The sequence below is a fragment of the Amblyraja radiata genome, chromosome 16 (assembly GCF_010909765.2).
Source record: "Amblyraja radiata isolate CabotCenter1 chromosome 16, sAmbRad1.1.pri, whole genome shotgun sequence".
In the NCBI taxonomy this organism is placed as follows: Eukaryota; Metazoa; Chordata; class Chondrichthyes; order Rajiformes; family Rajidae; genus Amblyraja; species Amblyraja radiata.
The window spans coordinates 6,793,463-6,807,856 of record NC_045971.1 but is presented as its reverse complement, the minus strand read 5'-3'; the positions used below and the strand labels follow the sequence as shown (position 1 = coordinate 6,807,856).

The window sequence follows — 14,394 nt, the reverse complement described above, 5'->3', positions numbered from 1 at the left end:
CCCCCCCCCCATACCATAGGGCTGAAGAAGGATCCCAGACCTGATGAGTCCTTCAGCATTTTATGTTTTTAGCTGCGAGTACAGATGGGTTTTTGCCAATCAGCTTGATTGGACCGCGAAGAGCTGAACGTGAGACTATTTCGTTCTTTCTCCTGCTGTTACAGTAGGTAGTCATCACACAAGTCCCGACACACAGGGCAACCAGCCTGTCTTCCTGAAAGGTTTGACTGGGCCCAGGTTCAGGGCTCACATCACCATTAAGGGTGGCACGGTGGCGCAGCGGTAGAGTTGCTGCCTCACAGGGCCAGAGACCTGGGCTCAATTCCGACTACTGGGCGCTGTCTGTGTGGAGTTTGCGCGCTCTCCCCGTGACCGCGTGGGTTTTCTCCGGGAGCTCCGGTCTCCTCCCACACTCCAAAGACGTCCAGGGTTGAATGTTAATTGGCTTTGGTTAATTGTAAATTGTCCCCAGTGTGTAGGATAGTGTTAGCGCATGAGGTGATCGCTGGTCGGCACGGACCCGGTGGGCCGAATGGCCTGTTTCTGTGCTGTACCTCTAAACTCTAATTGCTCACAGTGTCAGCTCGTGCTGCTTATTTTTATTTGGGGCACGAGCTTGTTAATCAGTACAGGAGAATGAGCTCTGCATTAAATCATCGATAAGCATTTTAGACCAGACTGCCTCTTCATTTACCATTTATAGAGGGCCAGATGCCAAACTTGGTAAGGGTGTCAAGTGTTATGGGGAGAATGCAGGAAAATTAGGTTGAGAGGGAAATATTGATCAGCCATGATTGAATAGACTCGATGGGCCGAATGGCCTGCATCTGCTCCTAGAAACATAGAAAATAGGTGCAAGAGGAGGCCATTCGGCCCTTCGAGCCAGCACCGCCATTCATTGTGATCATGGCTGATCGTCCCCTATCAATAACCCGTGCCTGCCTTCTCCCCATATCCCTTGACTCCACTTGCCCCTAGAGCTCTATCTAACTCTCTCTTAAATCCATCCAGTGATTTGGCCTCCACTGCCCTCTGTGGCAGGGAATTCCATAAATTCACAACTCCCTGGGTGAAAATGTTTTTTTCTCAATGGGGTTAGGTTAGGTAAGGGGGAGGTAGAGCGATGGTAACAGGTTAGAAGTGCCTCAGTTTCAGGATGGGTTTTCATGGAGATTTGTATGCAGAGGTGACAGTGTGCTAACATATGGGGCTGGTGACAGAATGCGGTGGTGACACAGATTGCCAGCATGTTAGCGCAGCGCTGGTATAGTCAACAGTGATATGACTGGGCTGCCTCTGGTCTGCGCACTTCAGATCAGATATCCCAAGGAGGAGGCAGCAGTGAATTGCTAACATAATATTGGGAATTACTTTGGAGATTCAGTGTGGGAACAGGCCCTTCAGCCCCCGCTGATCAGCGATCACCCCGTACACCAACACTAGCCGACACACTAGGGACAATTTACAAGTAAGTAAGTAAGTTTATTGGCCAAGTATTCACATACAAGGAATTTGCCTTGGAGCTCCGCCCACAAGTAACAACATGACATACGGTGACAGTTACGAATGACTCAGAAAACACTGCACATTAATAATAATAAAACATTAATGTTAAAACACAATTTACACAAGCCAATTAACCTACAAACCTGCAAATCTTTGGAGTGTGGGAGGAAACCGGAGAAAACCCACAGGGTCACAGGGAGAACGTACAAACTCCATACAGACAGCACCTGTGGTGAGGATCGAACCCGGGTCTCTGGTGCTGTGAGGCAGCAACTCTACCACTGTGCCACCTCAATCAAAAATAACAACTGCTGAAAGTCCACGCAGTCAGCCAGCATTTGCAAGCGAAATTGAAGGTTAAATAGTTTGCTATCAGGTGCATGTTGTCACTGATAAGAGGGGAGAGGTCGATTGGGTTGAGTTTGCCCCAGTTTGATCTGCATTCATCATGCATGAGAAACATCTCCTTCTGCTTTTGCCCCTGCTTCTGCTCACATCAATTGCCCCGATGTTGCTTTGGTTAGAACCATTATCTTAATGTTCTAAACCCTCCCCCCCCCCCCCTCCCCCTCACACACACAATCTCTAACCTGCTGCTTCAGAATCTTTCATGATCTCTGTTTCCTTCCTATTCTAACCTCGAGGTGTCTGCAGCGAGACAGTACCCATGGCAGCTGTGTCGTCCCCCAAACATTACTGCCTCTCAACTATTTGACCATTCCACCTGTCCTCAACAAATCTTTCTCTTCTCATAAGTTCGAGGAGCAGAATTAGGCCATTTGGCCCATCTAGTCTGCTCCGCCATTTAATCATGGCTGATCTACCTTTCCCTCTCAACCCCATTCTCCTGCCTTCTCTCCTGACACCCTTGCTCATCAAGAATCTGTCAATCTCCAACTTAAAAATATGCACTGACTTGTCCGCCACAGCCGTCTGTGGCAATGAATTCCACAGATTCACCACCCTCTGACTAAATGAATTCTCTCCCTGGTTTAAAGTCAGATTTTGATTTGGTTGCGACATCTTGCTGTACTAAGGCTGTGGTAGGGGACATGTGTAGGAAGGAACTGCAGACGCTGATTGAAACCGAAGATAGACACAAAAACCTGAAGAAACTCAGCGGGTCAGACAGCTTCAGTGGAAGAAAGAAATAGGTGACGTTTTGGGTCAAGATCCTTCTTCAGACTGAGAGACAGGGGAGAGAGGAAATAAGGGACACATACATGTTGATAGAAAGGGGAGAGAATCCCAATGTGTGTTTTTCTACCCACTGCTGTGTCTTACACCCAGATCTTTTCTGTTCACACAAGGTTGCATAGAAACCACACTGGTCTTCCTGTAGATATTTGGCTCATTTCCCATCAATTATGGCTGTGAGATATTGTCACGGAATATATGTAATTAGCATCTGGTCGCTGAATTTTGCTGCAAAGAATTTGTTCTGTTCCAAAGATAGACACAAAATGCTGGAGTAACTCAGCGGGACAGGCAGCATCCCTGGAGAGAAGGAATGGGTGACGTTTCGGGTCGAGACCCTTCCTCAGTCTGAAGAAGGGTCTCGACCTGAAACAACACCCATTCCTTCTCTCCAGAGATGCTGCCTGTCCCGCTGAGTTACTCCAGCATTTTGCGTCTATCTTCAGTTTAAACCAGCATCTGCAGTTCCTTCCTACACATTGCTCTAGTCAGAGTACGAGTTTGATTAAGAGAATTTACGAAAAATACAAACTAGGGAGACATAGACTCTGTTCAGGTTTTAACTTAGTTGCAGCCCACTCACTGTCTGTCTGTCTGTCTGTCTGTCTGTCTGTCTGTCTGTCTGTCTGTCTGTCTGTCTGTCTGTCTGTCGGTGGGGCAATAGGCGCCTGCATTCTTGGCAATGTAACACTGCTCAAATTTGCATCGCATGCCGCACTGACCGTGACATATGGAAACACCGGCCCCTGGAGGTTTTTGAAATTTGAAAGAGCTGCCCACAAAACCGAATATCCCCCTGCAATCTGGATGGGAGAAACGGAAAGCGAAGGCGGCGGTAGGTGAGGTTGGAGGGTGTCAGCTGCGCCAGTCATTTTACCTACAACTCACACCAAGCAAAACCTCTCCTTCACGCAGGCTTCCGGAAGTGTTACACGTGTCTCTACGAGCGCCACATCACAGACTGAATCTATACGATCACCATAACTCCACACACACAAACTCGCCGCAGAAGTAAAACTCGATACTTTACATTGACAATCCCCCGGACGAACGTCGTGATTTACTTTTTTCTTTGTGTAAAATATGGCAACAAACTTTGTGTGTATTTTTTTTTTTTTTTTTTTTAAGTTGACTTTTAAACCATATGTTAATTTGAGAGACAGTCCTTGTGCTTAGAAGCCGCTGAGTGGTTGTAGTTTCGATCATCGCAAGACAAAGTTCTGTCATGCACTGACTTCCCAGCGACAGAGCCAAAGTGTATGACAGAACCTTTGGCTTGAGAGACCTGAGTCGATCTTCAAAGCAAATCGGGGATAATATCAGCCGGCAGATTTCCAAATTACTTATTAAGAGAATAAATAGCTAGAACAAGAAATCTTTCTAATGCTTATTTATATATCACGACGCGATACCGACACACAGCTGTTTCACTAAAAGTAACAAGACTAAAGTAGCAAATTGTTACATCAACATTTATATCCAGTTTTCACACAAGCTGTGCCGCCCATATATCTATCTTACAACTTTACTCGACGCGGGTAACACAGTTCTGGCCAGCGTTTTCTTCAACTTTGTGGTTTAGTCTTATGAAGAATATATTTTAAAAATATATATAGCGACTAATTCCTAGATCGGAATCCACCCCCACCCCCACCCCCATCCCCATCCCCCTCCCTTCCCGGCGGAGTTGTGGATTCCAGACTCTGCAACGCGTTTACATGGAAATCTTTAACCAACACAGAATAAAAGCAGATTTGTTAGCTGGGGGGTGCAGGAGAGGACAGTTTCACCAGGTTCCCAGTCTTGTTTCAACAGGAGCATCAACCGCTGCGGCTGACATGACCTAAAGAGGGGTGAAAAAGAAAGCTGGAGAATGTTACTACACACACACGGCGTTACCAGTGCAGCGGGATCCATGTTACAGCAGCTGTGCCGACGTGGACAAATCTCGTCTCCACTCCCAGCCTCTCTGACTGGCTCCGTCACCATAGGAGGGTTTATTTAGGATGCAACGGTGGCCGACGGGATTCTGGATGACTCCTAGTTCCTGCTACCCAAAGATCTTATTTATGGGTTGGTCCCAGAGGCGTTTAGGGGTTTGAGTGAGGAGTTGGCAGTAAGGCGCAAAGATCTTAGAGCAGAGATCTACTCTAAGATCTTTGGTAAGGCGCACATAGAACTCTGTGTGGCAACGAACGCACGGGACTACACTGCTTAGACCCACAGCCCCTGTCACCCAGCTTTTCATTCCTGACCTCCAGTGCTGTCTGTGTGGAGTTGGCACGTCCCCCCCTGTGGATGTGTGCGGTTCACAAGGACATAGAACCGACGTGCTACAATGCTCAGAGATATATTCGGCACTCTGTGTCTTCCTCTTTCCTCTACCTGTTGTACATGACCTAAATTCTCTGCCACAGAAGGTAGTTGAGGCCAGTTCATTGGCTGTATTTAAGAGGGAGTTAGATGTGGCCCTTGTGGCTAAAGGGATCAGGGGGTATGGAGAGAAGGCAGGTACAGGATACTGAGTTGGATGATCAGCCATGATCATATTTAATGGCGGTGCAGGCTCGAAGGGCCGAATGGCCCACTCCTGCACCTATTTTCTAATTACTTGATTACGTTACAGTAGTATTTGTGCTCGGATCGGATAGCGTGCAAAGCAAAGCTTTTCACTGTACCACGGTACACGTGGTGAAAATAAAGGTGTACCTAGGTACTGTACCTGGTGTATTAGGTACTGTATCGGTGTAAGTTCATAAGTTGGAGGAACAGAATTGGGCCATTTGGCTCGTCAAGTCTACTCCACCATTCAATCATGTCTGATCTATCTATCTCTCTCAACCCCATTCTCCTGCCTTCTCCCCTGACACCCGTACTAATCATGAAATCTGTCAATCTCCACCACTGACTAGGCCTCCACAGCCGTCTGTGACAATGAATTCCACAGATTCACCACGAAAAAAAATTCCTCATCTCCTTTCTAAAGAAATCCCTCCTTTCTAGTGTAGAGGGGCAGGAGAAAGTTTCAGGATAGAGTGTATTGATTGAAAAATACAGCATGGAAACAGGTCCTTCAAAAAAGTTAAGCCCTTCAAAACATTCTTGTATACTTTGAAGCAAGATGCAAAATCAAATTATGTCCCAAAGACTAACTCATGTCAGCTTGTTACACTAAATATTGCAGGATTACCTTGTAAACATCTAGAGTCATTTTAGAAACATAGAAACATAGAAAATAGGTGCAGGAGTAGGCCATTTGGCCCTTCGAGCCTGCATCGCCATTCAATATGATCATGGCTGAACATCCAACTCAGTATCCTGTACCTGCCTTCTCTCCATACCCCCTGATCCCTTTAGCCACAAGGGCCACATCTAACTCCCTCTTAAATATAGCCAATGAATTGGCCTCAACTACCTTCTGTGGCAGAGAATTCCACAGATTCACCACTCTCTGTGTGAAAAATGATTTTCTCATCTCGGTCCTAAAAGACTTCCCTCTTATCCTTAAACTGTGACCCCTTGTTCTGGACTCCCCCAACATCGGGAATAATCTTCCTGCATCTAGCCTGTCCAACCCCTTAAGAATTTTGTAAGTTTCTATAAGATCCCCCCTCAATCTTCTAAATTCTAGCGTGTACAAGCCGAGTCTATCCAGTCTTTCTTCATATGAAAATCCTGCCATCCCAGGAATCAGTCTGGTGAACCTTCTCTGTACTCCCTCTATGGCAAGAATGTCTTTCCTATGTTCTATGTTATCCCACTTTTACATCCACTCCCTACACATTACGGGCAATTTACAGAGGCTAATTAACCTACAAAAACCCACATGATTCAAGTGAATTACAATATGTGTTATAGGTAGGGATAATATAGATGAGGTTGATGAGGAATGTGATACCATATAATGGTAAAGTTGCTATCTTACAGCGCCAGAGAGCCAGGTTCGATCCTGACCACGGGTGCAGTCTGTCAGGTGTTTGTACTTGTTCAAGAAGGAACTGCAGATGCTGGAGAATCGAAGGTAGACAAAATTGCTGGAGAAATTCGGCGGGTGCGGCAGCATCTATGGAGCGAAGGAAATAGGCAACGTTTCGGGACAAAACGTTGCCTATTTCCTTCACTCCATAGATGCTGCCGCACCCGCTGAATTTCTCCAGCAATTTTGTCTACCCAGGAGTTTGTACTTTCTCCCTGTGACCGACCTGGGTTTTCTCCGGTTGCTCCAGTTTCCTCCCACACTCTAGGGTTTATAGGTTAATCGGCTTTGGTTAAATTGTAAATGGTCCCAAGTGTGTAGGATAGTGTTAGTATACAGGGTGATCACTGGTCGGTGCAGACTCGGTGGGCCAAAGCGCCTGTTTCCACACTGTATCTCTAAAGTTTAAAGACCCTTTGGTCACCACCAGAGATAAACATAGAAACATAGAAAATAGGTGCAGGAGTAGGCCATTCGATATGATCATGGCTGATCATCCAACTCAGTATCCCATCCCTGCCTTCTCTCCATACCCCCTGATCCCTTTAGCCACAAGGGCCACATCTAACTCCCTCTTAAATGTAGCCATTGAACTGGCCTCAACTAACCTCTGTGGCAGAGAATTCCAGAGATTCACCACTCTCTGTGTAAAAAATGATTTTCTCATCTCGGTCCTAAAAGACTTCCCTCTTATCCTTAAACTGTGACCCCTAGTTCTGGACTTCCCCAACATCGGGAATAATCTTCCTGCATCTAGCCTGTCCAACCCCTTAAGAATTTTCTAAGTTTCTATAAGATCCCCCCTCAATCTTCTAAATTCTAACGTGTACAAGCCGAGTCTATCCAGTCTTTCTTCATATGAAAGTCCTGCCATCCCAGGAATCAGTCTGGTGAACCTTCTCTGTACTTCCTCTATGGCAAGAATGTCTTTCCTCAGATTAGGAGACCAAAACTGTACGCAATACTTCAGGTGTGGACTCACCAAGACCCTGTACAACTGCAGTAGAACCTCCCTGCTCTTATATTCAAATCCTTTTGCTATGAATGCTAACATACCATTTGCTTTCTTCACTGCCTGCTGCACCTGCATGCCTACTTTCAATGACTGGTGTACCATGACACCCAGGTCTCCTTGCATCTCCCCTTTTCCTAATCGGCCACCATTCAGATAATAGTCTACTTTCCAGTTTTTGCCACCAAAGTGGATAACCTCACATTTATCCACATAAAGGATTTGGAGTCTGAACAGGTAGCAGTTGGAAACGTTTGGAGATCATTAGTCGCAATGGTTGTATAAAATGGAGGTTGATGCAAGAGATTTGAGATGGAGGGTGGTGGGTAGAATTGATGAAGGTGAGATCCAGGTTAATTATTTTGGTGTAATTGGGGGTTGTCCAAATCACCGGGTGGCGCCCGCAATGGCTGCCTCGCCAACAGTCTGTCTCTCTTGTCCCTTCCTTCTTTGTTATTTTACAGTATGTGTTAAATGGATGTTTTAGTGATCTTCAGCTTGTTTTATGTGGGGGGTTGGGGGAAACTTTTTTAAATCTCTTACCTCGACGGAGATGCGAGTTTTTTCTGTATCGTATCTCCGTCAGCACTGCGGCCTAACGTGGTGGAGTTGCCGGAGGTCGACTTCGGGATCACCAGCCGCGGGAGCCTGGGGACTTGACATCATGGAGCTTGCGATCCCTGTCGGGGATCAACCTTGGAGCTCCAGGCCGCAGGAGTTTCGACCGCCCCGACTGAGGATGGTTCGGCTGACCCGCCCGAGAGAGAATAAAGAGGACGAATACTGGACTTTATTGCCTTCCATCAGTGAGGATTCCGCTGTGGACAATAGACAATAGGCAATAGGTGCAGGAGTAGGCCATTCGGCCCATCGAGCCAGCACCGCCATACAATGTGATCATGGCTGATCATCCCCAATCAGTACCCCGTTCCTGCCTTCTCCCCATATCCCCTGACTCCGCTATCTTTAAGAGCCCTATCTAGCTCTCTCATGAAAGCATCCAACAAACCTGCCTCCACCGCCCTCTGAGGCAGCGAATTCCACAGACTCACCACTTTCTGTGAGAAAAAGTGTTTCCTCGTCTCCGTTCTAAATGGCTTACACCTTATTCTTAAACTGTGGCCCCTGACTCCGCTATCTTTAAGAGCCCTATCTAGCTCTCTCTTGAAAGTATCCAGAGAACCTGCCTCCACCGCCCTCTGAGGCAGAGAATTCCACAGACTCACCACTCTCTGTGAGAAAAAGTGTTTCCTCGTCTCCGTTCTAAATGGCTTCCTCCTTATTCTTAAACTGTGGCCCCAGTTTATCCTTAAACTGTGGCTGTGGTGGATGTTTATGTTAACTGTTATGTAGCTGTGTGTCCTGTTGCTTTTTTTTAGTATGGCTGTATGGTAATTCGAGTTTCACTGCACCTTAATTGGTACACGTGACAATAAACAAACCTTTGGACCTTTGATGTACAGTAGCAGATTAAAACAGGAGAAGGTAGACAAAAGTGCTGGAGAAACTCAGCGGGTGCAGCAGCATCTATGGAGCGAAGGAAATAGGCATCGTTGCCTATTTCCTTCGCTCCATAGATGCTGCTGCACCCGCTGAGTTTCTCCAGCACTTTTGTCTACCTTCGATTTTCCAGCATCTGCAGTTCCTTCTTAATACAGGAGAATGCAGTCCATGATGGTCTAAGGTGATTCATTTTAATCTTGACTGGAGTCAATTGTAGGGTATGATGGAAGAACAAGGATTGCTGGGCTAAACCCGAACTGCAGATGCTGCTTCAGTCCAAAGATAGACACCAAGTGCTGGAGTAATTCAAAGGGTCAGGCAGCATCTCTGGAGAAAAAGGATGAGTGACAAAATTTGGGTCGAGACCCTTCTTCACGCCTGAAACGTCACCGATCCCTTCTTCTCCAGAGATGCTGCCTGACCCGCTGAGTTCGTCCAGCACTTTGTGGCTATCTTAAGAACAAGTGTAGTTGGGTTTACACGTTTAACCTAAAATCTTTTCATAGCAAAAGGATTTGAGTATAGCAGCTGGGAGGTTCTACTGCAGTTGTACAGGGTCTTGGTGAGACCGCACCTGGAGTATTGCGTACAGTTTTGGTCTCCTAATCTGAGGAAGGACATTCTTGCCATAGAGGGAGTACAGAGAAGGTTCACCAGACTGATTCCTGGGATGTCAGGACTTTCATATGAAGAAAGACTGGATAGACTCGGCTTGTACTCGCTAGAATTTAGAAGATTGAGGGGGTATCTTATAGAAACTTACAAAATTCTTAAGGGGTTGGACAGGCTAGATGCAGGAAGATTGTTCCCGATGATGGGGAAGTCCAGAACAAGGGGTCACAGTTTAAGGATAAAGGGGAAATATTTTAGGACTGAGATGAGAAAAACATTTCTTTACACAGAGAGTGGTGAATCTCTGGAATTCTCTGCCACAGAAGGTAGTTGAGGCCAGTTCATCGGCTATATTTAAGAGGGAGTTAGATGTGGCCCTTGTGGCTAAAGGGATCAGGGGGTATGGAGAGAAGGCAGGGATGGGATACTGAGTTGGATGATCAGCCATGATCATATTGAATGGCGGCGCAGGCTCGAAGGGCCGAATGGCCTACTCCTGCACCTATTTTCTATGTTTCTAAAATGTCTCTAGATGTTTACAAGGTAATCCTGCAATATTTAGTGTAACAAGCTGACATGAGTTAGTCTTTGAGGCATAATTTGATTTTGCATCTTGCTTCAAAGTATACAAGAATGTTTTGAAGGGCTTAACCTTTTGCATCCCGTCTCTCTCCATCCCTCTCCCACCCGAGTCGTTGTATTAGTTTCACTGTGTAGGAAAGAATTGCAGACGCTGGTTTAAATCGAAGGTAGACACAAAACGCTGGAGTAACTCAGCGGGACAGGCAGCATCTCTGGAGAGAAGGAATGGGCGATGTTTCAGTTCGAGACCCTTCTTCTTCTGTCTTCAGTCTGAAGAAAGGTCTCAACCCGAAACGCCACCCATTCCTTCTCTCCAGAGATGCTGCCCGTCCCGCTGAGTTACTCCAGCATTTTGTATCTGCCTTTGTACTAGTTTCACTGTCTTCCTGCTGAGTTTCACTGTTTGTATTACTCATTGCCACCCTCTCCAAAGCCAACAATGGACCACTATGGGCTCCACCTTTTCCTGATCATCGTTGCTGGCTTTGATCTGTCTTTTTGCATATCTTTCACTAATTTGTTCCTTTTCATATCTCTCGGTTTCCCTCGCACCTGACTCTCAGTCTGAAGAAAGGTCTCGACCTGAATTATCATCCAATTCCTTCTCCCCAGAGATACTGCCTGACCCGCTGAGTTACTCCAACACTCTGTGAAACGTCACCTATCCATGTTCTCCCCAGAGATACTGCCTGACCCGCTGAGTTACTCCAACACTCTGTGAAACGTCACCTATCCATGTTCTCCCCAGAGATACTGCCTGACCCGCTGAGTTACTCCAGCACTCTGTGAAACGTCACCTATCCATGTTCTCCCCAGAGATACTGCCTGACCCGCTGAGTTACTCCAGCACTCTGTGAAACGTCACCTATCCATGTTCTCCACAGAAGCTGCCTCACCCGCTGAGTTACTCCAGCACTCTGTGAAACGTCACCTATCCATGTTCAAGTTCAAGTTCAAGTGAGTTTATTGTCATGTGTCCCTGTATAGGACAATGAAATTCTTGCTTTGCTTAAGCACACAGAACATAGTAGGCATTTACTACAAAACAGATAAATGTGTCCATATACTGTACCATGATATAAACATATACACACATTAATAAATAAACTGATAAAGTGCAAATAGCAGAAAGTGGTTATTAATAATCAGAAGGTACACAAAATTACTGGGGAAACTCAGCGGGTGCAGCAGCATCTATGGAGCGAAGGAAATAGGCGACGTTTCGGGCCGAAACCCTTCTTCAGACTGATGATTAATAATCAGAGTTTTGTTCGAGCCAGGTTTAATAGCCTGGTGGCTTTGGGGAAGTAGCAATTCCTGAACCTGGTTGTTGCAGTCTTCTCCACAGATGCTGCCTGACCCGCTGAGTTACTCCAGCACTCTGTGAAACGTCACCTATCCATGTCCTCCACAGATGCTGCCTGACCCGCTGAGTTACTCCGCTGACCCACTGTTGTAATGTTCTTTTTACAAACCATGTTCTCGGGATATCTAAATCTAAATTTTATTAGTTATTTAAGTTATGACATCGGATGGAAGCTGCAGACCAAATCTCGTTGCGCTTATGTGCATTGACAATAAAATATATTATTATTATTATTATTATTATTATTATTACTGCAGCTTATTGTGTTTAACTTGCCTCTCATTGGGGTTTTGATCTGAATACTGGGAGCCCTCTTCTCACCTTCTCAGGCTCCTAGCTGGGAAAATCCTGCAGAGATGTTTCCGATTAAAAATCTCGAGGCACGAGGATATAATCCGTACATCACCACACTCGCCTCAAGTTTAAAAACAATGCTAACTGGCGAGTTCCCACGGCTCCCAGCGCAGACACACTGTTACAGCTTTCCAGCTCCTGAGCTTGCAGCCGTGATCAGGTCACGTTGACCTACGGCAGAACCATTCTCCCAGGACAAGGCCTTGACTCTGGTTCAACTCGCGTTTGGAAGACTACCTGCTGCCTGGGCAGGTGATGCAAGGTCGGATGAGCTGGTTTGATGCCAAAGGCAGGGGGCAAGAGGGTGTGAACATGACCAGTGTGTACTGCAGTTTCCCAGCTAGTAGCAAACCCTGAGCACTATCCACATCATCCAGCAACATTCAGTAGAAACGGGTTAACACAGTGGAGAAGATTGATCCACATTCATTCATGTCTTCTCTTTTCATCTCTGGCCTCTGACCAACCATCTCACCTGTATCCACCTATCACTTGCCAGGCTTTGTCCTGTCCTAACATCTCTTCCAGCTTTCCAACCCCACCCCACCACAATCAGTCTGAAGAAAGATCCCGACCCGAAACACCATCTCTCCATGTTCTCCAGAGATGCTGCCTGGTTCTTGGTTTCTTGGTCCTCCAAAATATTCCAAATGGAATTTAAACTGGAGATGCCTGACCTTCTGAGTTACTGCAGCACTTTGTGTCTTTTTTTGTAAACCTGCATCTGCAGTTCCTTGTGTCCTCATTGACTTTCTGTACAGAATGCAGAATGGAATTTTTTCAGTCAATTTTCTTTGAACCAGCCTGCATTTGTTTACCATGTGAGTGCTACATTCCAACAGAAGTAACACTTCCAAACATGTTAGTTGGTGTAAGGCTGGTGCTGCATAATCACAGGCTTTTACTTTCCCATTATGTGGATTGTAGGACAGAAGTACGAGGACCCAATTTTTACAAATGTTTAGTTTGGTTTAGAGATGGAAACAGGCCCTTCAGCCCAACTAACCCAAGCTGTCCATTGATCACCTGTTCCATGCTATTTCACTTCCTCATCCAATCCCTACACATCAGGGGGCAAATTACAGAGGGCCAATTAACATACAAGTCCGCACGTCTTTGGGATGTGGGAGGAAACCGGAGCACTCGGTCTCATGGTTCCTTTACCTTGAGTTCCCTTATCAAATCCAGTTCTTTACATAACACTAAATCCAGAATTGCCTTTTCCCTGATAGGCTCCACTACAAGCTGTTCTAAGAATACATCTCGGAGGCACTCTACAAATTCCCTTTCTCGGGGTCCAGTACCAACCTGATTTTTCCAGTCTACCTGCATATTGAAATCTGCCATAACCACCGTAGGATTGCCTTTTTTACATGCCAATTTCATCTCCTAATGGAACTTTAACCGGTATCCTGGCTACTATTTGGGGGCCTGTAAATAACTCCCATTAGAGTCTTTTTACCCGTATAATTTCTCAGCTCTATCCACAATGATTCTACATCTTCTGATCCTATGTCACCCCTCGCTAAGGACTGAATTTCATTCCTAACCAACAGAGCTACCCCACCCCCTCTGCCACGTCTCCGTCTTTCCAATAGGACGTATAACCCTGAATATTCAGCTCCCAGCTCCGATCCTCTTGCAGCCACGTCTCCGTAATGCCCACATCATACCGGCCAGTTTGCAACTGTGCTACAAGCTCACCCGCTTTGTTCCTTATGCTACGAGCATTCAAATATACCTTCAATTCGGTGTTGACCTCCTCTCACAACCATCCCGATTTTACCCGACCTTAATCTCTGCTCCCTTTTTAAATTTTCGGCCCTGTTATTTCTGGAGACTTCCGTGCCCTTTCCTGCACTGTCTTTCCCGTTTACTCCACGTATACCCTTCCACGTTGTTGACCCCACCCCACCACTATTTAGTTTAAACCCACCCGTGTCGCACGAGCAAACCTGCCTGCCAGAATGTTGGTCCCCCTCCAGTTAAAATGCAGCCCATCCCTTTTGTGCAGGTCACCCCTGCTCCAGAAGAGATCCCACAGCCGAGAAAACTAAACCACTGCCCCATGCACCAACTTCTCAGCCACACATTCAGCTTCCCTATCTCTCTGTAAACCAACGGGTAAAGTTGGTCTCATTCTTCAGTAGAATTCCTTTGGCACTAATCTTGGACAGTTTCCCCATTCCACAGCTGCAGTCAATTTGTTGTATCTCCCGTTGGTCAATCAGCCACAGACCAGAAAGGGAGTGAGATTATCCAAAGGAACCTCTGTTAGAACTATAA

At 46.2% G+C, this 14,394-nt stretch overlaps 1 protein-coding gene across 2 annotated transcripts in view; it reads right to left on the bottom strand.

The window, feature by feature from the left end:
• Positions 1-4,718, bottom strand: part of copz2 (COPI coat complex subunit zeta 2) — a 26,506-nt gene extending 21,788 nt beyond the window's left edge. Inside the window, exon 1 of one of the 2 annotated variants that reach the window (XR_004414305.1) lies at positions 4,603-4,718. Coding sequence is in view for 1 of the 2 variants with exons in the window: in XM_033034978.1 (XP_032890869.1) it covers positions 4,603-4,692 (90 nt within the window). In the remaining variant the exon portion in view is untranslated. The remainder of the gene's footprint in view (positions 1-4,602) is intronic. The other variant, XM_033034978.1, reaches the window with a different exon arrangement.
• Between the last annotated feature and the right edge of the window lie 9,676 nt (positions 4,719-14,394).